Source organism: Callithrix jacchus, chromosome 1 (genome assembly GCF_049354715.1).
Source record: "Callithrix jacchus isolate 240 chromosome 1, calJac240_pri, whole genome shotgun sequence".
Lineage (NCBI taxonomy): Eukaryota > Metazoa > Chordata > Mammalia > Primates > Cebidae > Callithrix > Callithrix jacchus.
Window position 1 is genome coordinate 204,011,565 of NC_133502.1, and position 23,903 is coordinate 204,035,467.

Genomic DNA, 23,903 nt, shown 5'->3' on the forward strand with positions numbered 1-23,903 from the left:
TCAAGCTACCTGGGTTCACTCTAGCCTGAGCATCAGAGTTACTTACTGTTATGACTGGGGAAATTACTTGACTTCTTTGTACTTTGATCTGCCCCTCTGCAAAATGGGTCTAGTGAAAGTATCTACCTTCGGTTTCTACTTGAACTTACTGAAACACTTAGAGCTATGATTGAAGCATAGCAGGCACTACCCAAGTGCTTGCTAACATAATTAGCAAATCAAAAACAAACTGAATATGTATTTACAAACACAGAAGATGAACTGCTTTATATTACTGACATGGAAACTGAGCTCCAGGGAGATGAAGTGTCTTGTTCAAGGCCAGAGGGATAAGACTAGAGGGACAGGTCTAGATTCACAAACTAAATTCATCTTAAAGGTAAAGGCTCTGGAAGTTCACAGGATACAAAGTCCCATCCTGTCATTCATGAAGAAATCAGGCCTAACTCAAGGTTAGGAAAAAGAAGGTAGTTTCAGGCTTCTCCATACGGGGTGCACGACTTAAATTAGATTTGCGGTGGCTCACGCCTGTAATTCCAACACTTTGAGAGGCCAAGGCGGGTGGATCACTTGTGGTCAGGAGTTAGAGAGCAGCCTGGCCACTAACTGGGGTGGAACCCCATCTCTCCCAAAAATAAAAAAAATAGTGGGTATGGTGATGCATGCCTGTAGTCCCAGCTACTTGGGAAGCTGAGGCAGGAGAGTCACCTGAACCCGGGAGGTGGAGGCTGCAGTGAGGTGAGATCACACCACTGCACTCTAGCCTGAGCATCAGAGTAGGACTTCGTCTCAAAAAAAAAAAGATTAGTTTTGCCTTTTCCTTCAGGTGTGACAAAGTCTCTCTGCTTGATGAAATATTAGATGGACACTCGTGAGCCCTCTTTCCAACGAGGCCTTATCTTTGGGCCCTGTCGTATTCAGCCTGCTGAGTTCAATTTCAGCAAGAATCCTGCTAAGTCATTTTAGAGAAAATCTCTACCTTTTGAAATCTGATAAAAAAAAAATTTTTTTTTTTGAAATGGAATTTCACTCTATTGCCCAGGCTGGAGTGCAATGGTGTGATCTTGTCTCGCTGCAATCTCCACCTCCCAGGTTCCAGTGATTCTCCTGCCTCAGCCTCCCAAGTAGCTAGGCGCCACCATACCTGGCTAACTTTTGTATTTTTAGTAGAGATGGGGTGATTTCACCATGTTGGCCAGGCTGATCTCAAACTCCTCATCTCAGGTGATCCACCTGTCTTGGACTCCCAAAGTGCTGGGATTACAGGTGTGAGTCACCACACCTTGCCTGATCAAATTCTTTATCTTCCACTTTTGGGGTCGAAGTGCTTGGATTGAATTGCCCTCCAGGAATAATCCTGGTAAAGCAGTTTAGCAAGAATCACCCAACGCTTGATATCTCTTCTGAATAGTTGTGCATCCATTGACCCCCTCATCCTACTAGTTGGCTATCCATCCCAAGCTGTCCTTGCTGTATTCAGAGCTGAATCCAAGTGCTCTCTTGTCTTGACACCTTTTGTTGCAATAGCCCTGAATAAAGTCTTACAGTTTTAACAGGTATTAGAATAACTTTTTCTTTACTAGTTGTCATCTGTCTTAGAAGCCATGATCCCTGGCTGGAGTGAGCACCCTTCTCCCAAGCTCCCATCACATCCCGTGCTCCTCTACCCTTTACCAGCCTGTATGTCACTACTTACGTACCCATCTGTCTCCCATACATGAGGGCAAGGATAGTGTCTTACTCATTTTTGAATAATCATCAGCTGACACAGCTGTTGGACCCCAGCAACCATTTTAATAAATGAACCAATCATTTGCTTACATGCTAGTCGCTGTAGTCTCTAGTGGTGAATGCCGGACACACTGTTAGCACTCCCCAAATACCTGGAAATAAGGGGATTCTTAAAGGTGTGAGGAGACAGTGTTACATGTGGTCCTCTGCGTCACAAAAGAGTTTGTTCGAAAATGCAGGATCTCAGACTCCACCAACAGAGTCAGACTTTGCTGAGATCCTCAAATAATTCATATACACATTAAAGTTTGAGAAGCACTGGTATAGGCCAAGAAAAGATAAATTCCTCTAGGACTAATCATATTCTGACTATAAAGCCCTTTCTAAAGCAAGGAATTCTTAATCTTGTGTTTATTTGAATCACTGGGAAACTATCCAGACAATTGAAAACATGAGAAGATAAGATGGAATAAAAACCAATAAGCAAGAACTCAGTAAGGAAAAAGAAGAAAAGAAAAAGAAAACACAAGCTCTGGAACCACGTGGGCCTAGGTTTGATTTTCAGGGCTTTTTTTTTTTCTTTCAGTTTCTCTCTTGTTGCCCAGGCTGGAGTGCAATGGTGCAATCTCGGCTCACAGCAACCTCTATCTCCCAGGGTTCAAATGATTCTCCTGCCTCAGCCTCCTGAGAAGCTGGGATTACAAGCACCTGCCACCATCCCTGGCTTTTTAAAAAAATATATATATATTTGTAGTAGAGACAGGGTTTCACCATGTTGGCCAGGCTGGTCTCGAGCTCCTGACCTCTGGTGATCCACCTACCTTGACCTCCCAAAGTGCTGGGATTACAGGCATGAGTCACTACACCTGGCTAGGGCTCTTTTTTGTTTGTTATTATTATTATACTTTAAGTTCTAGGGTACATGAGCAGAACATGTATTTCTGTTACATAGGTATACAGGTGCCATTGTGGTTTGCTGCATCCATCACCCCGTCATCTACATTAGGTATTTCTCCTAATGCTACCTCTCCCCTATCCCCCTACCCCCTGCTACCCCTCCCCTAGTCCCCTACCCACCTCCCTGTGTCTATGTGTTCTCATTTTTCAATACCCACTTACGAGTGAGAACATGCAGTGTTTGGTTTTCTGTTCTTGTGTCACTTTGCTGAGAATGATGGTTTCCCACCTTCATCCATGTCCCTGCAAAGGACATGAACTCATCCTTTTTTGTGGCTGTATAGTATTCCACAGCATATTATGTGCCACATTTTCTTTATCCAGTCTGTCACTGATGAGCATTTGGGTTGGTTCCAAGTCTTTGCTATTCTAAACAGTGCCACAATAAACATATGTGTGTGTCTTTTTAACAGAATGTGTGTGTCTTTTTAACAGAATGATTTATAATCCTTTGGGTATATACCCAGTAATGGGATTGCTGGTCAAATGGTATTTCTGGTGCTAGATCCTTGTGGAATCACCACATTGTCTTCCACAATGGCTGAACTAGTTTACACTCCTACCAAGTGTAAACGCCTTCCTATTTCTCCACATCCTGTCCAGCATCTGTCTCCTGATTTTTTAATGATCACCATTTTAACTGGTGTGAGATGATATTTGTTTTGCATTTCTCTAATGATAGTGATGATGAGCTTTTTTTTTTTAATGTTTGTTGGCTGCATAAATGTCGTCTTTCACAAAGTATCTGTTCATGTCCTTCCCCTACTTTTTGATGACGTTTTTTTCTTGTAAATTTGTCTAAGTTCTTTGTAGATTCTGGATATTAGCCCTTTGTCAAATGGGTAGATTGCAAATTTATTTTCCCATTCTGTTGGTTGCTGGTTCACTATAATAATAGTTTCTTTTGCTGTGCAGAGCTCTTAAGTTTAATTAGATTCCATTTGTGTATTTTGGCTTTTGTTGCCATTGCTTTTGGTGTTTCAGTCATGAAGTCCTTGCCTATGCCTATGTCCTGAATGGTATTGCCTAGGTTTTCTTCTATGATTTTTATGGTGTTAGGTCTTACGTTTCAATCTTTAATCCATCTGGAGTTAATTTTTTGTTTGTTTGTAGAAAGTGATTTATATAAAGAGAGAAACAAACAGCTAATTCTCACAGAGTGAGAGAATCCAGAAGGATGTAATCTAGGAGAGGAAGGCAGCTTCCACATTGAATGGAATGGAATAGAGAGAGATGGAGTTTAGGAGGGGAAGACAGGCTTCCATGAGAGAGTGTGGAAGGGGACTCCAGATGGGAAATCCAGGAGAGACAAAAATAGCTTCCAGGAAGAGAGTGTTCGTGGAAGGGGACCCAAACATGGAGTCCCTGGAGTTAATTTTTGTATAAGGTGTAAGGAAGGGATAGTTTCAGCTTTCTGCATATGGCAAGTCAGTTTTTCCAACATCATTTATTACTAAATAGGGAATCCTTTCCCTATTGCTTGTTTTTGTTAGGTTTGTCAAATATCAGACGGTGGTAGATGTGTGGCATTATTTCTGAGGCCTCTGTTCTTTTCCATTGGTCTATATCTGTGTTTTGGTACCAATACCATGCTATTTTGATTACTGTAGCCTTGTATATAGTACAGTTTGAAGACACGAAGTGTGATGCCTCCAGGTCTTGTTTATTTTGCTTAGGATTATCTTGACTATGTGGGCTCTTTTTTGGTTCCATATGAAGTTTAAGGTGTTTTTTTCCAATTCTGTGAAGAAAGTCAGTGGTAGCTTGATGGGGATAGCACTGAATCTATAAATTACTTTGGAGTATGGCCATTTTCACAGTATTGATTCTTCCTAACCATGAGCATGTAATGTTTTTCTATCTGTTTGTGTCCTCTCTTAATTTTCTTGAAAAGTGATTTGTATTAGTTCTTGATGAGGTCCTTCACATCCCTTGTTAGCTGTGTTCCTAGGTATTTCATTCTTTGTAGCACTTGTGAATGGGTGGTCACTCATGATTTGGCTCTCTGTTTGTCTGTTATTGTTATTGTCTGTGTGTAGCAATGCTTGTGATTTTGCATGTTGATTTTGTATCCTGAGACCTTGCTCAAGTTGCTTATCAGCTTAGGGAGATTTGGGGCTGAGATGTTGGGGTCTTCTAAATATGCAATCATGTCATCTGCAAATAGAGACAATTTGAGTTCTTTTCCTAATTGCATACGCTTTGTTTTTCTTGCCTGATTGTCTCCAGGACTCTTATTAAAAACCTCTCCGAGCTTCTGTTTCCTTATCTTTAAAATAGAATACTACATCATGCTTCTATATTGCTGATTAAATAAGAAAACCCATATTGTTCAGCAAACGTTTGTTCTCCATGACTCTCCAGCAGGAGTATGAGAAGCCTAAGATGCTAAGGGAGGGAGACGGCTGGTCTGGCTGAACCTACATATGATGGGTTTCAGAACATCCTGTGAGGCCAGCTGACAGATTTCTGTCCCGATTTACTCCATGCTCCCAGTCCTTATACCTCACACTTTCACTCCCATTCAGGATAATACTGTAGAGCAGTCTTGAGTCATAGGATTTGTGGCTTCGCCAGTTACTCAATCTCACCAAGCCTCAGTTTCCTCATCTAGTAAAGTAATGGCCCTTCTCAGGGCCAGTCACAGTAGCTCACACCTGTAATCCCAGCACTTTGGGAGTCTGAAGCAGGTGGATCACTTTAGGCCAGGAGTTTGAGACCAGCCTGGCCAACATGGCAAAACCCTGTCTCTGCAAAAAATTCAAAAATTAGCTGGGTGTGGTAGTGGGCACCTGTAATCCCAGCTACTAGGTAGGCTGAGGCACAAGAATTGCTTGAATCCAGGGGAACAGAGGTTGCAGTGAGCAGAGATCATGCCACTGCACTCCAGCCTGGGCAACAGAGCGAGACCCTGTCTCAAAACAAACACCAAAAAAAATCTCTTCTCATGGGAGTCCTGTAAGCTACAGAACCAACATTTAGCACACCAGCACCCAAGTGCTCCATCAGTGGTAGCTGCCATTGCTTAAAGACAGCTCTGAAAAACATTAGAATGTTGAAGGCAGATCTGTTGTCAAATGACAGGATTACATCAAGGTCTTCCATCTTTTCTTTTTTTTTGCTGAATTAGACGTGTTATGTTCAAATAACTCAGAGTTAATGAAATTGTGAAGCTCAGAATTGCCTTTTGTTTACTATAAGCTGCGCTAGACTGCAGAACATGTCACTTACATAGGTTTCCCTGGGGTTCGGGGATCTGAGAGTGATCAGCCAATTGTGACCCAGCACCAAGGAAACAGAGGCATTTCTTCAGTCTTCTGAGTGGAGCTTTTTGATTTGAGGCGATTGCCAGGCCACTGCACATAGAGAGGCCTCTTTGCTCTCCCATTGTATTGGTATTGGTATTAGTAGGGTGAGGCAGTTTTCTATCACTTATGTAGAAGATGTTTCTGATCTTCTCAATATTAAACGTTGATTTTAACATTCATGGGGAAAGAAACCAAGTTGCTCGGTTTTCCCTAAGTATTAATCTTTATGGAGGGCGAAGATTCAAAGCTGGAATATTAATGAACAAGTTTATGTGGGCCCATTCATAATGAAGTTGGGGAAAGTCAATTTTTTATTTTTTTGAGATGGGGTATTGCTCTTTTGCCCTGGCTCGGAATTCAGTGGCACAGTCTTGGCTCACTGCAACCTCAGCCTCCTAGGCTCAGGCAGTTCTCTCAGTCTCCCAAGTAGCTGGGATTACAGGCACCTGTCACCATGCTTGGCTAGTTTTTGTATTTTTAGAAAATAGTTTTGTATTGTACAGATGGGGTTTCACCATGTTAGCCAAGCTGGTCTCGAACTCCTTACCTCAAGTAATCCACCCACCTGGGCCTCCCAAAGTGCTGGGATTACAAATGTAAGCCACTTTGCCCAGTCCCCAAAAGTCAAAGTATCTTACATCACCATTGTGATTTATCTTTTCTCATTGTAGATCTGAGAAACTAAGAAAAAACAATGAAGGTTCACACTTCTATCCACACATAATAAACATGCATTGTAACACAAAAAGCATTTGAACTGATCTTAATAGTTGTTATAAAACTTGTAAGCAGGTAGAAAATATCACTCGTTGGTAATAAGTTAGTGACTTATTACAGTACACATTACCTTAGGAGGGTCCCACCTATTGGATCATCTCAGAAATATATACATCTTGATGGCGAACCTTCTGAATGTGGCTTTAACACTATCTGCCACAAAATTTTGTCACATAATATGCTATATAATAAACTCCAAGAATTACATATGCATACAGACATATGCACTGCCTTGTGTATGCATGCTTATTTTTCATTCAAAACGCTGAACTAACAAAACAACTTCTGAATTTAACCCTTGTATTTTGGTTATACAAGACAGTGTCATGTTTTTAAGAAATACATGCTCAAGTATTTAAATTTAAAGGGGCATGGTATCTAGAATTCATTTCAAATGTTTCAGAAAAAAAGATGAAGACTATGTGGCAAAATGTTAAAAACTGGTTAATCTAAATGAAAGGGATAAAGTTCTTTGTATTATCCTTGCAATTTTCCTTTAGTTTTCAAACTTAGTTTTGAAAAATAAATGAAAACAAAACTAAAACCATTTATGTTACAGTCGTAAGGTGAAACCAGCCTTGGCATTATGTTTACTTTTCTGCTGTCTAGTGAATTGTACTTACATGAAAGTAGACTGTACCATGTTCACTCTTGCATTCATAATGTCCACAGAGTAGATGCTCAATCAGTTACTTGGGGAATTCAGAAAAAAAACGATAGAGTGCAGTGAAATTGCTGATGTCACTGCAGCCCTTAGTTCTTTCTTCAGGTACCACCGCAGCATTATTTACCCAGGAGTCTGTCAAAGCTTTGCTCTCAGTAAGCCCTGTCAATCATTTCATGATATTGTCCTGGCCTCATTGATCAGATGGCCTTGGTAGTACCACGCCTTGGGAAACACTTTCCCAGAACTGACTGGCATTATTTCATTCCAGAAGACATTCTCTCTTAAGACCATGTGAATGTGTTGGAACAAACCAATGACCACATCCACTAAATATTCACAATCAGAAACCCAACATTTTTGTGGCACCCCCATTACCTGCTTTTAGATATCACTGGTTATTCCTTGAAATTAAAGGACGCTTATTAATAGCAGGTTTGTTAAATGAATGAAAACAAAGATCATGGTATGTCTGACATTAGATTCTGTGGGTCCAAAACTTACTGTTAGAATGCATATGGCAGATAAGTGACATTTCATAAACTTGAATGGCACTGAGCTGTAGAGTAAAACCCTTGTTTTTAAAAAAAGAGGAAAACAAACTATGTGAAGTACATGAATATATGACTGTATAAGCTTAGCAGCTAAGCTGATTCCAGTATTGTTTGGGAAGGCAGTAGCACATTTTAGTGGAAAGACCTGGGTTTTTGAAGCCAGCCAGATTTTAGTTCAAATTCTAGCACTCCATTAGCAGCCTGTGTGATCCTGAGCAAGTCACATAATTTCTCTTGGAGCTAGTTTTATTAGCTAAATAATGGGGATAGTAATACCCCTCTTATTTTATAACATAGCTGTGAGGATCCATCATTGCCAACTACCATAGTAGTCTTGGTTCAATAAGGGGTAGTTCGTATTATCTCTACCAAGAGTGTGCAGGAGCTGTGTCTGAGAGGGGATTTTAATCACAATTCTTTCACTGACAGAGCTCCCTAAAGGCCTGGTGACCACAAATGAAGCCTTAACTCTAAGAGTAGAGTCATTGAAAGGAACAGAATTAAAGTAGGGTCTGTCCTTTCATGATGGGGCACAAAGAGGCTTTTAGTCAAGTCAGCAAATAAGTGCTCTGTAAATCAGCTCAACACACTCAGATCACTCTGAAGCAGCATGCCAAGCTGGGGTACAAAGGAGAGCTTAAAACTTAGTGACTCTACCTGAGCCATGTAATCTAAGAAACAACCCAGGAGCATTCTGAGCATCAGTTACTACCCTCTAGTGTTGAAACCAGTTGTCTGAATACGAATATAGATCACCCAGGTCTATTCCAAATGAATTTTCAGGATGTCCATGAGCATAGCAAGATTTGGAGTATCTTAGGAGAGACTGCTGTCTAGATTATGTGTTACTGGATGGATGTTGAAGGAAGAAGACTAGAAATCCAACAGTCTTCCTACACAGGTTCCAATTCTCTGGTCTGTCACTGTTAAATGTGTTTCCTTCTTATTGGAAAGGAAGTGGCATTGCAGGTTATGTGGTTTTGGATTCAAAGTAGAATTTGGTTTAAATTCTAGGTCTGCCATATATTAACTATGTGAATTTGGGGGTTACTTAACTGTACAGAATGCACTCAGTTTCCACATCTATAAATGTTAATAGACACTTTGTAGTTTTGCTCCAAGAGTTCAGTGAACTCTTGCATGCCAGAGGCTTCTGCACATAGCAGTTATGAAAACATCTCAGTTCCCTAGAACCTTGCCCTTCCTCTCAACTGAAAGCCAAGATGGTACTGGCTTATTTAAACATGAAAACATGAGTGTGACACATTTAAAAGTCTGTTTTACCCCCATAGAATTGATGCAAAGGAATCAACACCTTTTGCAATTACCTCTGCCTAAATGGCTACAGCTCCCCACACTTGAGCTGGGGCTGGCAGTGAACTGCTGCTCTCAATATAAGTTCTAGGACTGCAGGCAGTTGGCTCTGCAGACCTCAGCCTCCACTGGGTTGGCAGCCTCTCTGTTGAAGTTGGGCATCTGCCAATGTCTGAGCTCCAGGCTAAAGTGAGATTGGCTTACAGTGTCAGGCACCTGTCTTTGGGGAAATAGGATTTTCTCCTGTTGGTGTGGAGTATCAGTTTCTAGCCTTAATAAATTCACTGTACATGAAGCTACATCGTCTTCTAGTTTGTACCTATTGTAGACAAGTAGCACCTTTGATTCTCAGAAGTGACCTGCTTTAGATGACTAATTATATGGTCACCAGCTATGCCCATAAAAATGTAAGTGAAAGCAAGGTGGCTGGACATGAGTCAGGGGCCAAGAAAAATTTGAAAAGTAAAAGGCTTTAGAGAATTAAGAATTGATTTTTAACACTGAGGAACCAGTGCTACCAGCAGATTTTCACTTGGCTCAAGTAGCTGGTAATGATTAGTTCAAAAACTGTATCAGTATGTGTACCTCTCTGAATAATGGTCCTCTCTAGGGAAGGAGAGAAATTAGTGCCCCTGTGTCTGTGTATCTGTGTGTGTCTGCATGTACACAGGGGAGAGAAAAAGTCAATGATGTGCTGCTGGCAAATGTTTTACAACTGGCTCTTGGGGATAGGGAGGGGGGATCACCGAAGGTGGAAGCTGGGAAGACATATGCCTGTAAAGGTCTTGTGAGCATGTAGAAGCTAGCCCAGCACACCACTGAAGAAACTGGACTTTGACGTGTACTTTGACATTTTTTTTTGTTCTGCTTTATACATATATGCCACTTTTTATTTATAAATGCTATATATATGCTATATACATGTACTCTGCCTATATATATACCTATATTCATAAGCCTAGCTATATCTATGCAAAAATTAGTCCTAATTCTTGTATAAATTTCCATGAAATGTTCACTTGAGCATGTAACACATTGAGTGATCTTACAAACCCAATTGCTTTGGGTTCTCACATGAGTACCAGGCCCAAGGATGGGATGTTCCCTTCACAGTTGATTACTAGGGTTTACCCTCCTAGCCTACCTCTGGAAGACAACATCTGGCTCCAGTGTTGAGAAAGGTACTGAATGGAAAACAAGAAGATTGTTAGAGGACAGAGTGAGATCTAACTTCAGGCAAAAGGAAAAGAAAGGTTAAAGTTCAAATGATGAGGAAAAATAGAATGGGAGAACAGAAAGCGTGAAGTTGCTGTTTATCGACTGCAATTTAACTCTCATGTTGAGATGTGTCTCAGTAGCTTCTTGCAAGAGTGGGAGGGGAATGGGGAAGAAACAGTCTGTACTTTCATTTATTAAATGCAGCTTTCGCTGGTCACATTGCAACTCAATACAAACAGCCCAGTAGAGGGTAGGGCATTAACTCTTGTTCTCATCAGTGTAAACACAACATTAATATTGAAGATTAAAGAAAATGGGTAAAAAGTCCAGTGTCTCCTCAATCTGCATGAAGGTGAAGGTGGTTGCCTACCCTTGGACAGGTCCCAAAGGGAGACTGAGGTTTGTCAACTCTTCCCATCCACAGTGAAGCAGGCAAGAACCAGAGGAACCCAGTTACGTTCTTCTTGGAGGTCTCCAGATGGACACATGAATCTTCAGAACTGGGCTCGCATGAATTGTAAAGTTCTTCTAAAGGCCTGAGAGGTTCGTACCTTACGTGTGCATTGAAATAGTTCCTTCAAAGCCCTTTCCCCTGAATCAGTCACTGCCAATAGAAAATGTGACCGGTGTAAAACAGTCAGCCCTCGTAATTCCGCAGTCCCCATCGTAGCCCCTGGATTCTGGAGAGTAGAGAATTCAAAGTCATGGGAGCCTCGGTGATCATCCTGAAGGAAGCTGCCCATGTTTAAATATTGGCTGAAGATACTTTACCTCCTTCCTGGGCCACTGCTGACAGAGGCAGCTGATTTTCCTCTAGAGCCTTTTAAAGGATCAGATTTTCTATTTTGGATTACCAGCCCCAAAAATAAACAAACAAAACCCCCAAGGGAAAAAAAAAAGAGTGACTGTGGAAAAGGAAACCAATCAACCCCACCTCTAGGACCCTCTGGCTACAATGTCCCCATTGGGTGTTTGCAAATGGTTGGTTCATATCATTGGTTTGCCCTCCATTTGAATGCCCAGCAACAGTGCAGGGCAAAGGGGAATGTTTCAACTAAATAATGACAATTTTGCTTTATTTCCTGGGATGAATAACTCCTAGCACCCTGACTTCCCTTTCTCCCCAATGATGGGAAGCCTAATTATTAAAAAGCAACCAGAACATCCTAAAGCCCTGCCTTTATCTTGTGGCTCTGCAGTAAGACGTTAATCTTGTTACGCCCTCTCACCCTCTGATCTCCCATTCTTGAAGAGACTCATCTAGGTGGGCTGCATTATCTACCCTCTGGGAATGCAGGGTTGTGGGGCAGAGAGGGACTGGCTGGATCCTTGTCCAAGGTCTCTGTAGTGAGGGCAGCTTGGCTGGGCCAAAGAGATAAATAAAAACAAACCATAAAAGCATGGCTCAATTTTGAATTTGAAGGCTGGGCCCCGAACAGCGAGTGGCACTTCCCTGCAGCATGTCTCTTCCCTAGTGGTGGGCTTCTTGGTGCTAGCTGTTGTTCTCGGCTGTGAGATATTTCAGGGCAGCAAAGCCATAGCGGCGGGACATGTCCTGCTGAAACTCTTCCTTGAGGGTTTTGAGACAGATGCGGTATTGCTTGTTGGAACGGAACTTAGTAATGTCGAAGCTGGGGGCATGAGGCATGTGGATCATGTAGGCGTTGGGCAGCACAATGAATTCATGCTCCTGGAAGAAGACAAGAGCAGCATGAGAACCTGCCAGAGCCTGGGGTCATGCATGACGAAGGCCCAAGCGAGTGACTGAATGACCTGATACAATGGCACCCACAAGCAGGTGGCACATGGACAGCACAGTAGCTTTGGAGTGGGACAATTCAGGGCTGTTTCCATGGCCTTGGACCAGAAGGCTTCTCTGAGCCTTCACGTTCTCATCTTTAAGATGAAAGTAACAATATCCTTGAAGGATGACCATGACAGTGAAGCCAATGACACATGAATAGTACTGAGCCAAGCTTGTGGCCTAGAATAGGTTTTTGGTAGATAGATGTGAGCTCACACCCACGTCGACACTCTAGGATGACACACGCCTGAAATACTCTCTTGCTCGATTAAATGACATCTGTTTATGATTCCTCATAGGACTTGATGCGATCTGACAGCCTCAACAGATGAGTGCAAGAGAGGGTACAAAAAAAGAGTGAAAGGCAAGATGAAATAAAAACAAATGCTTCACTGGACCTAAGCTCACCAAGAACAAACCTCTCCCTGATACATCCTTATCACAGGTTACATTATCACCCAGTATTCTCAACTTGTCAGAATACAGCTTAATACTCAGGCCAAAAATAAAAGGCCTCTGAATAGCCAAAACAGGTGACCCAGATTTAGGTCATATTGCTTAGAGAACTCAGCACACTTTCACTCACATCTGTTTACTCTGATTTTGGACACATTGTCTGATAAGCTCTGATTATCTAGTTTCCAAGTCCAGAGCAGATAAGAATAAACTCAGGGAAAACTGAGATGAGGAAAGGTGGCTGTTAATAGGCAGAGCAATATAACAGCAGCAAGAAAAGACAGTTGCTGGCGAGGAATGAGTGAGAAAAAAAACATCAAAAAAAAGCAAGATCTCCCAGAGCTGAATTGTCTGGGACATATTTAATGGAGGGACAAAGAGCCCCACCAACTGCACTAGCCCCACGGGTTTGGCTGTTATTACCTGGCAGGTGTGCACTCATTACTTCCTTAAGGTACTGGAAAGGGTGAGATTATGTTTCGGACATGCGATTGGCAAAGAAAAGAAAATATGCAATGTATTTTCAAGAATTCTGTCAAAACTGTCTAAAACAAACAAAGTCCAGGTCTCATGGCCCAAGTGAGACCATGAGACCCAAGGGTTTAGAAATGGTTTGGGATCAAGAGCCCTGAGGATCAGTATTACCACTGGTCCTTGAGCATGTCTTGTTCCCTCTTAGCTTTCTGCTGATGGCCTTGTTAAACGTGGACATGAGTCCATAATCTTCTATCTACATCAGCAGTTCTCAGCCCCAGTGCTTCTCTATCACCTGGGACTGCTCTCAAACATACTGGAACTATTGGAATAAAAGTTCTCCTGGTGATTTTCACAAACCGCCAGCACTCAGTATCCAACCTTAGCTTTTTCTGAATTGGAGATGGTCTTGTTGAAAAATATTTGCACTGTGCACCAGGAGGAGATGCCTTGGAGAAGAGCAAACAAAAAAAAAAAAAAAAAAAAAGAAAGAAAAAAGACTGGGGATGGAGAGACCCAGGAACCCTTCTTCTAATTTAACCACAGCAGCTTTGCTTTTGTTTGTTTAACAGAGGAGTTTAAAAATTACAGCATGTCTGGTCCATTTCATCTTTCTGTAAATAAAGTTTTATTGAAACAGCCACATCCATTTGTTTAAAGAATGTCTCAGACTGAACTATAATGGCAGAGTTGAGTAGTTGAAAAGGAGACCTGTAGGTCCCATAAAATTCGAAACACTATCTGGTCCTTTACAGAAAAATTTGCTGATCCTTGGTTTCACCTATTAGAATTCTGTAGATTTATTTTGAAGTAGGAGCTCAGTAAGTCTCAAAGTCACCATTCTTTTAGTAAAGGGTGGTATAATTAGCTGCATCTTAACTCTAAGAAAAATTTGCTGATCCTTGGTTTCACCTATTAGAATTCTGTGGATTTATTTTGAAGTAGGAGCTCAGTAAGTCTCAAAGTCACCATTCTTTTAGTTAAGGGTGGTATAATTAGCTGCATTTTAACTCTAAGGATGCTTTGTGTCAGTTATGTGACTCAAAGACCAAGTAATGAATGGTCACTGCTTGTCTTCATCATTAGGTTGGGTGAGGATGAGGAGGTGAAATGGTTTGTCATAGGAAATTCACATTTACCTGGGTCCTGGCCAAGAACTCAATTCTCACCCAAGGGTTGAGGAAGGAGCATTGGCTTGGGATCAAGACCCTCGAGGGTCAGTGCTACAACTGGTCCCTGAGTATATCTCTGGTTTCTTGTCTCCAAGGATCCCTTAAGCTCTAGGATCTGGGCCTCTTCCCCCATCGACAGCACCAGGTGGATACTCCGTTCTTCTCACCTGCACATCCAGTTCCATGATATGAGCCACTTTGTTCCAGCCAAAGCCTACAAACCTCCGGTCATACTCCGGGCAGTCACGTTTCACGACAACATACGGCTCAAAATCGGCCTCCCACTCGACCCGGTAAGGCGTGGTGGCGGTCCGCCACTTGGCGAAGTTTGTGGGTGCATGGCCTTTTGTCCAGACGTGGTACCTGAGACACATGGAGAAAAGCCGTTGGGTGGAAGGAAGGAAGCCAAGCTCTTCAAATGCAGCTGATGTGGAGAAGAGGTATACACTCATGCAGTCCTCAGGTGAGTTAAATTGTCTCTCTCCCAAAAGCTACACTGAAGTCCTAACCCCCAGTACCTGTGAATGGGACCTATTTGGAATCAGGGTCTTTGCAGATTTAATGAGGTTATGATGAGATCACAGTGGATTTGGGGTGGGCACTGATCCAATGATTGGAGTCCTTATAAGACGGGGAAAATTTAGACACAGACACACACAGCAAGAATACCATGTATAGATATTGGCAGAGATTGGAATGATGGATGCATCTATAAATCAAAGATTGCCAAACACTGCTGGCAATCACCAGAAAGAGGCCTAAGACCTCAGGGAAGAAGCATGGACTTGCTGACAGCTTGATCTTGGACTTTGGCCTCCAAAATCGTCTGAGAACAAATTTCTGTTGTGTTAAGCCATCCAGTTTGTAGTAATTTGTGGCAGCAGCTACCAGAAACCCTAATCCAGTCTGCTATCTGCACACTTCACTAATGAGGAGATTGTCACTATGAAAAGGAACTCTTGGAGGGCTCCCTGTCATTTCTCAGAAACCAAGCGCAGGTCAGCTTGTGTAGAATTATTGCTGCCAGAGGCCACTATGGTAGGCAGGAGTATAAGATGGTCTCTTATGACCGTCGCCCTGTATAGTGCTCTCCCCTTTGGGGCAGAACCTGTGAGTATGTATGTGATCGCTCTTGGGATTATGTTACGTTACATGGCAGAAAGGATTGTTGTGGATATAAATAAGGTTACTTAGCAGTTTACCTTGCGTGAAAATGGGAGATGAATGAATCATGTGACCCTTTAGACGTAGGTCTGGAAGAAAGCAAGCAGCTATGTTGGGAGCTGCCTATGGGGGCCACGTGGCAAATCACTAGACTCTAGGAGAGCAGTCCCTGGTCAAAAGCCAGCAGAAAAATGGGCCCTTAGGTCTACAAACAAAACAAATTTTGCCAACCACCAGTGATCTGAGAAGAGGAGAACTGAAGGTGTGCAGAGTCCTTGATTTCAGCCCAGTGAAATCCTGAGCAGAGAATCCAGTCATTCCATACCCAGTTCTCTGATCTCTAGAGAGTGTGAGATCACAAATCTCTTTCAAGCTGCTATGTTTGTGGTAATTTGTTATACAGTAGTAAAACATGAATATAATCATATAACCACAATAAGCAGCAGCTAATATTAGTTAACCACTTACTGTTAAATAGTACTGGGACTATTTTAAATCTCTCTCTCTCTCTGACACACATACACAAATTATTTTAATTTCTTATAACTTACCAAATGTACAAGCAGTAAGTGGTGAAGTTGTGATTCAAACCCAGGAAGCCTCGTTCAAGGGCCAGGAGCCTCCTGAAGCACTATCTGGGTCACCTTTTTTTATATGTCCCTGTTCCCCACACTTCCTGGCCTATTTAATGGGTATTCAACATTTGTGCACTAAACTGAATTAATTCATGAATGAGTAACCTAACAACATGAGAGGCACCTGAGATGGGCCCATGGGATGGCAATACAGAGAGATGGCAGGAAGCTGGGTGTCTAATGAAGGAGTAGCCAGGGCCCAAGAGAAAGGTTAGGAAAAGGAGTATCCAGAGCTGGAAAGAAAAGCTTCATGAAATGAAAACAGGATAGAAGGTTGGGAACCCAAGAACTTAGCTGCAGGCAGAGAGGAAGTGGAAGTCCTGGGTTCCATCTCATCCTTTAGGCAGGCTCTCCAAAGCATGAGAGGTGCTAAGTGAGAGCAGGGAACGTAGATGCTTCCTCCTTTTGCTCTTCCACCACTGAGGCTGGACTCCCTGCAAACCCTAAGGGAACAGGCCAGGGTGGCTGAACAGGCACTAGCCACAATAGGTAGGCTTTTATCAAGCTGTGCTGTGGGGTAAGATGGCCAGGCTGGGGTAGGGCAGGGACTTGAACTTCAGCTCTGTCAACACAGCAATTTCCATCAAAACCAAAGCCACTTAAATGGAAGAAAAATGAAAGGTGAAGCAATGCCATTTTAATGGAGTGTGGAAAAGGGATATTGCGAGGGATGTCAATCTTGGGTATGATCCAAAAATCAGGCCCAGAAGTAGTTGCTTTTCCATTTGTGAACTTGCTGATTGGGCAGTCTTGACACCTGATGCCTTTGACAGACCTGGACCAGCACAGCTGATGGAGGTTTAAAGCACGGCACAATGAAGCCATTAGGCCAGGGGTCAAATCCCACCTCTGCCACTTAGGACCTGAAGACCTTGCAGAACACACTGCTTTAACTAGGCATGACTTTCCTTTTATGTCAGCTGGGGAAAATAATACCTATCTGGTTGAACTGCCAAGGAGCTTAAATGAGAAAATGTAAATAGCCTGGCACATACCAGCATTTAAGAGGAAGTCAACAAATGCTACTTTAATTATGTGGTTAAAAACGATGGTTCTGGAGGCAGCCTGCCCGGGTTTGAATTCTGTCATTCAACAGGTATGGATACATTAGCTACTTGGCACCTTTGTTTCATTCTCTTGGCAAAACAGACATAGCAACATCTATTTCCTAGATTTATGATGATTGTGTGTCTTAATTCACATACAGTACTCAGAGCAGTTTCTGATGTATAGTAATTCCTCAAAGAGAAAATTCTCTCTTTTATTTCTCCTTGTTTCCCAGATATGATGTCAATTCCTAGTGGTCTTGCTCTCGGTGATATTGACAGCCATGCTATTGGTCATCCATCTTTAGAATCTAAACTCTTGGACAATTATAATGTTAAAAAGAAGGAAAAAGAGCAGGAGTGTAGGGACAGCTGGGTCAGTTCTATTCATGACTGAGGAGGCAGTTTTGATCAGTTCAGCCTGCACACTGACGGCCTGCCGAATGGCTGGGTAGCACAGGGTATAGTAATGTTAGAATGAACCCATTGTTAAAACAAGCCCCAGCCTGTGAATGAGATGAGGAATCTATTGCCAGGCCAGTAGATATTGGACTTTGAGGCTTGCTGTCTGAGATAAGCAATGTCAGGTAGCCTCCTTCCCTGCTATAAAAGGGTTGAGATGATGAAAGAGACTTCCTAGGTACACCTTACAGGATGCTACTGGGGGGAAGAGATTCAGGGCACTTTGCTTTAAGCAGTAGTTCTCAAACTTGACTATGTATTAGAATGATCTGAAAGACTGGTTCTAATTCCAGAGTTTCTGATGCAGCAGTCTGGGTTAGGCTCGAGCCTCTGCATTTCTAACAAGTTTCTAAGTGATGCTGAAGCGACTGGTCCAGGGACCACATTCTAGATCCACTGCCCTGGAGGACTTGGAAAGGTGTGGATGCTTTCTCATTCTGGGTGTGGTAGGGAGTAGGTGTCGGCTCCTCAGAGGCTTAAGGGTTCATTATTTGGAGACCAGGTGACAACAGCAGTTTCTCAGACACAAGGTCTGTAATTTAGTACTTGGCATGATGGCTTATAAGTGGCCAGAGCAGCCATCATGGACACAGCAGGCCACACTGCAACTTCTGTGGCCACAAATGTGGCTGTGAAATGAGTTCTTGGTTCCCATGGCAAGAAGATGGAAGGAAGGATGCGCTGGAAATGTGTCAGGTGCTCAGCCATCAGAATAAGGCATCTGTGGGAGACTCGGACTAAGGTTTGATCTGAAAGTCTCAATTTTGAGGAGCAAGTTTTTATGCTGCATCTTCCAACACTGGTTTAAAAAAACAAAAAAACAAAAAACCAGGACTCAATCACTAGCCAGATGGTATTCTGACTAAGAACACACACTCTCTTTCGTGTGCTTGTCCATTCATTCATTTGGTAGGTGGGTTTTATTCTAGTAGCACCATGGTGGTGGTTTTGCTTTTTCTTTGTGGTATGAGTGGTCTGTTCTCTGAGCCCCTGAGGCCTGGGGATGTGTAGCCATTGTGTCAACAACTTCAAGTCATCAAGGTGACTCCAGAGTTGCACCCAGCACATGTGACAGCCAACATTCCTGTAGCCCAAGTGACCATTGCAAATAGAATCCTGATTTTCCTTCTTCCCCAGGCCCCTGAGTCCTGCAGGAACATTTCAAGGTTCCTCTGTGGTTCCTCAGACCCGGACCAAATCCAGGCTCTGGTATGTACTGGCTGTGTGTCATTGGGCAAGTTATTAAAACTTCTCAGAGCCTGAGTTTCATTATCTGTGCAATGGGGATAATAGTGTCTGTCAAAGAGATTTATGTAGTTACAGTGCCTGGCACATGCTAAGCATGCAATAAGTGGTAGTTACTTCCTTCAGAAAAGAAGGAAGGCTTGGGTTGGGGTGGGGGTGGGTATTAACTCTTCCAGGTCACTTTCCAGAATTCCTTATATAGGAAGAAGGCTGGAATTGGAGTCCTGGCTCTATTAGGACCTCCCCACTCCTCAGTTTTGTCATCTGTAAAAAATGTGAAAATTGATAACCTCTGAACTGTTGAACAATCCACCTCAAAAAGTTATTTTCCCAAGACAAAGTTTACTTGAGGAAACTTTACAGAAATGTCTAGAAACTTAATCATGGTATAAAAACCCAAGTTATTATGATTTTAATATATATTTTATTGTGTTTTAGGTTTTCAGGGATACATGTGAAGAATATGCAAGATTGTTGCATAGGTACATACATGGCAATGTGGTTTGCTGCCTTCCTCCCCATCATCTATATCTGGCATTTCTCCCCATGTTATCCCTCCCCAACTCCTCACCTCCTGCTATCCCTCCCCTAGTTCCCACCCGACAGTCCCCAGTGTGTGATGCTCCCCTCCCTGTGTCTATGTGTTCTTATTGTTCAACAGCTGCCTATGAATAAGATCATGTGGTGTTTGATTTTCTGTTCTTGTGTCAGTTTGCTGAGAATGATGGTTTCCAGGTTCTTCCATGTCCCTACAAAGGATATGAACTCATCGTTTTTTATGGCTGCATGGTATTCCATGGTGTGTATGTGCCACATTTTCCCCGTGCAGTCTGTCACTGATGGGCATTTGGGTTGGTTCCAAGTCTTTGCTATTGTAAACAGTGCTGCAATGAACATTCGTGTGCATGTGTGCTTATAATAGAACAATTTATAATCCTTTGGATATTTACCCAGTAATGGGATATCTGGGTCAAATGGAATTTCTATTTCTAGGTCCTTGAGGAATTGCCACACTGTCTTCCACAATGGTTGAACCAATTTATACTCCCACCAACAGTGTAAAAGTGTTCCTATTACTCCACGTCCTCTCCAGGTTTTTTAATGATCACCATTCTAACTGGAATGAGATGGTATGTCAGTGTAGTTTTGATTTGCATTTCTCTAATGACCAGTGATGATGAGAATTTTTTCATATGTTTGTTGGCCTGAAATATGACTGTCCTGGGTTCAGCTGTGCTTGCCGTGAGACTCTCAACGCTGAGTGTTTCCAATTGCTGGTTTTTTTGTTTTTGTGGGAATGGGACCTGCCAAGCCTGATCACCTGGCTCCCTGCCTCAAAGCCCTTTTTTTGTTTTTTAACTTGAATGGTTAACTGTCTCCCAAGTGTTCCAGTCGCCTGCTGAAAGGGTGCCAGGATCTGTGTGGTTTCCCATGCGGCGACCCACTGTGCCAGCTATAACAATGGCGCTGAGATTCGTGGGCGCTTTTTTTGCCCAGCAATCTCCTAGGGCCTGGCTCTCTGTTTCAGTCCTGTTTAATCAGATAAATGGGCTAATCTGCCTTCCCGGAGGTCCAATTGCCAAGTTAAAAGGGCAACCAGACCAGTGTATTTTGTACAGAGAGCCGCCACACCGGGGTGCCGGCAAAACAGCTGTGCTGGCGACCTGTGGGGCTCCTCCCTCTGGGAATCTCCTGGTCTGTGCGCAATAAAGATCCGTCTGGAAATGCGGTGTCCACTCACCCTCTGCACTTTCACTGGAAGCTGCAATCCTGAGCTGTTCCTACATGGCCATCTTGCTCCACCTCCGATCATTGGAATTTTATTGAAAAGACTGTAGTCAAAATAACTTGGGTTGATTGGGATCCAAGATGTCCTAATAGGAGCAGCTCTGGATTGTAGCTCCCAGCAAGAGAGCAGAGGGTGAGTGGTCGCTGCATTTCCAGATGGATTTTTATTGCCCACAGACCAGGAGATTCCTGGGTGGAGGAGCGCATGGGTTCAGGCGCCATTTCAGCTGGTGACTGCAGCACCTGGGAACCAGAGTCACCAGTTCAACTGAAAATAAGGGGACTGTGTCAGGCCCAGAGATTCCTGGGTGAAAAAGCGCCACAAGTCTCCAGCACAGCTGTTTCAGCTGGCTCAGTGGGTCTCCGTACAAGAACTCACAGAAATCTGGATGCCATTTCAACTGGAACACCTGGAAGACAAAGTTACCCGTTCAACTGAAAAAAAAAAAGGGGGGTCTGAGGCAGGGAGCCAGGTGATCAGGCTCTGCCGGTCCCACCCCCACAAAGACCAGCAATCTGAAATGCTCTGGAATGAGAGTTTCACAGCAAACACAGCTAAAACCAGGACAGTCTAGCTCTGTGGGGGAGGGGGGGTCTGCCATTAAAGAGGTGTGCCACCATTGCTGAGGCAGTTCTGAATATACCCCTATTAACAGGACTGCAGGGAAGTTCACATGGCAGCTGGGCAGAGTCCACTGTCCACTGCTCAGCAATGCCTCTGCTGGCAGACTGTGACTAGGCTGCCTCCTTTCTGGGTAGGGTATCCCTGAAAAAAGGCAGCAGCATGACAGAAACTATATTTATAAGCCCAACCTTCCTGGGACAGAGCACCTGGGGAAAAAAGGCGGTTATGAGTTCTACTGCAGCAGACCTAAATGTATCTGCACAGCAGCTCTGAATGGAACAACGGAGCTCAGCACTTGAGCTCCTAGAAGGGACAAAGTGTCTCCTCAAGCAGCTCCCCAACCCCCATATATCCAAGAGTCACCTCATAAAGGAGAGCTGAGGCTACATCAGGTGGGTATCCTTCTGGGACAAAGATAGCAGAAGAAGAAACTGGCAGCAACTCTTACTGTTCTGCAACCACTGCAGGTGATCCCCAAGCAAGCAGGGTCTGGAGTGGACCTCCAGCAGTACTGCAGCAGAGGGACCTGTTAGAAGGAATACTAAGAAACAGAAATAACTTGATCATCAACAAACAGGATTTCCACTCAGAGACTCCATCTGAAAGACACCAACTACAAAGACCACAGGTAAATAAATCCACAAAGACGGGAAGAAACCAGCTCAAAAAAGTTGAAAACACCCAAAACCAGAATGCCTCTCCTCCTCCAAGGGATCACAACTCCTCACCAGCAAGGGAGGAAGGCTGGATGGAGAATGAGTCTGATGAACAGACAGAGACAGGCTTCAGAACGAGGGCAGTAACAAACTTCTCTGAGCTAAAAGAACATGTTCTAACCCAATGCAAAGAAACAACTAAGAACCTTGAAAAAAGGTTTGACAAAATGCTGATGGGATAAAACAGCTTAGAAAGGAATATAAATAAACTGATGGAGCTGAAAAATACAACACGAGAACTTTGCAAATAATATACAAAATTCAACAGCCAAATTGAACAAGCAGAAGAAAGAAAGGATATCAGAGGTCGAAGAACAACTCAACAAAATAAAATGAGAAGGCAAGATTAGAGAAAAAAAGAGTAAAAAGAAATGGACAAAAAGTGTCCAAGAAGTATGGACTATGTGAAAAGACCTAATCTACGTTTGATAGGTGTACCTGAATGTGACGGAGAGAATGAATCCAAGCTAGAAAACACTTCAGGATATTATCCAGGAGAACTTCCCCAACCTAGCAAGGCAAACCAGTATTCAAGTCCAGGAAATGCAGAGAACACCACAGAGATATTCCTCAAGAAGAGCAACCCCAAGGCACATAATCGTCAGATTCACCAGGGTTGAAGTGAAGGAGAAAATGCTAAGGGCAGCCAGAGAGAAAGGTCGGGTTACCCACAAAGGGAGCTCATTAGACTCACAGCAGAAACCCTACAAGTCAGAAGAGAGTGGGGGCCAATATTCAACATCCTTAAAGAAAAGAACTTTCAACATAGAATTTCATATCCAGCCAAAGTAAGCTTTATAAGCAAAGGAGAAAGAAAATCCTTTATGAACAAGCAATTACTCAGAGATTTTATCACCACCAGGCCTGCTTTACAAGAGCCCCTGAACGTAGAAACACTACCAGCCACTCCAAAAACATACCAAATGGTAAAGGGCTTCGACACAATGAAGAAACTGTATCAACTAACAGGCAAAACAACCAGCTAGCATCAACATGGCAGTATCAAATTCTCACATAACAATATTAACCTTAAATGTGAACAGGCTACGTGCCCCATTCAAAAGACACAGATTGGCAAATTGGATAAAACATCAAAACCCACCAGTGTGCTGTATCCAGGAAACCCATGTCACGTGCAAGGATACACAGAGGCTCAAAATAAAGGGATGGAGGAAGATTTACCAAGCAAATGGAGAGCAAAAAAAAAGCAGAAGTTGCAATCCTATCTCTGATAAAATAGACTTTAAACCAACAAAGATCAAAAGAGACAAAGAAGGGCATTATATAATGGTAAAAGGATCAATGCAACAAGAAGAGCTAATGATCCTAAATACATGAGCACCCAGATACATAAAGCAAGTCCTTAATGACCTACAAAGAGACTCAGACTCCCACACAATAATAGTGGGAGACTTCAATGAGACAGAAAATTATCAAGGACAGCCAGGACTTGAACTCAGCCGTGGACCAAGCAAACCTAATAGACATTTACAGAACTCTCCACCCTGAATCCACAGAATATACATTCTTCTCAGCACCACATCACACCTACTCTAAAACTGACCACATAATTGGAAGTAAATCACTCCTCAGCAAATGCAAAAGAACGGAAATCATAACAGTCTCTCAGACCACAGTGCAATCAAATTAGAACTCAGAATTCAGAAACTAAGAACCGCAGAGCTTCATGTAAACTGAAGAACTGGCTCTTAAATGAAGGCAGAAATAAACATGTTCTTTGAAACCAATGAGAATGAAGACACAACATACCAGAATCTCTGGGACACATTTAA

General features: G+C 42.8%; 1 protein-coding gene and 1 long non-coding RNA gene across 11 annotated transcripts in view; one reads left to right on the plus strand and one right to left on the minus strand.

The window, feature by feature from the left end:
* Positions 1-17,626, plus strand: part of LOC108588990 (uncharacterized) — a 90,909-nt gene extending 73,283 nt beyond the window's left edge. The window contains exon 3 of the long non-coding RNA XR_004730318.3: positions 14,525-17,626. This is a non-coding gene — a long non-coding RNA (uncharacterized LOC108588990). The remainder of the gene's footprint in view (positions 1-14,524) is intronic.
* Positions 10,697-23,903, minus strand: part of LARGE1 (LARGE xylosyl- and glucuronyltransferase 1) — a 635,729-nt gene continuing 622,522 nt past the window's right edge. For all 10 annotated transcript variants that reach the window (XM_035261739.3, XM_054245858.2, XM_035261475.3 and 7 more), the window contains 2 exons: positions 14,597-14,792; positions 10,697-12,213 (listed from right to left, as the gene is read on the minus strand). In XM_035261739.3, the coding sequence (XP_035117630.2) occupies positions 12,016-12,213; positions 14,597-14,792 (394 nt within the window). In that variant the 3' untranslated portion in view covers positions 10,697-12,015. The remainder of the gene's footprint in view (positions 12,214-14,596; positions 14,793-23,903) is intronic.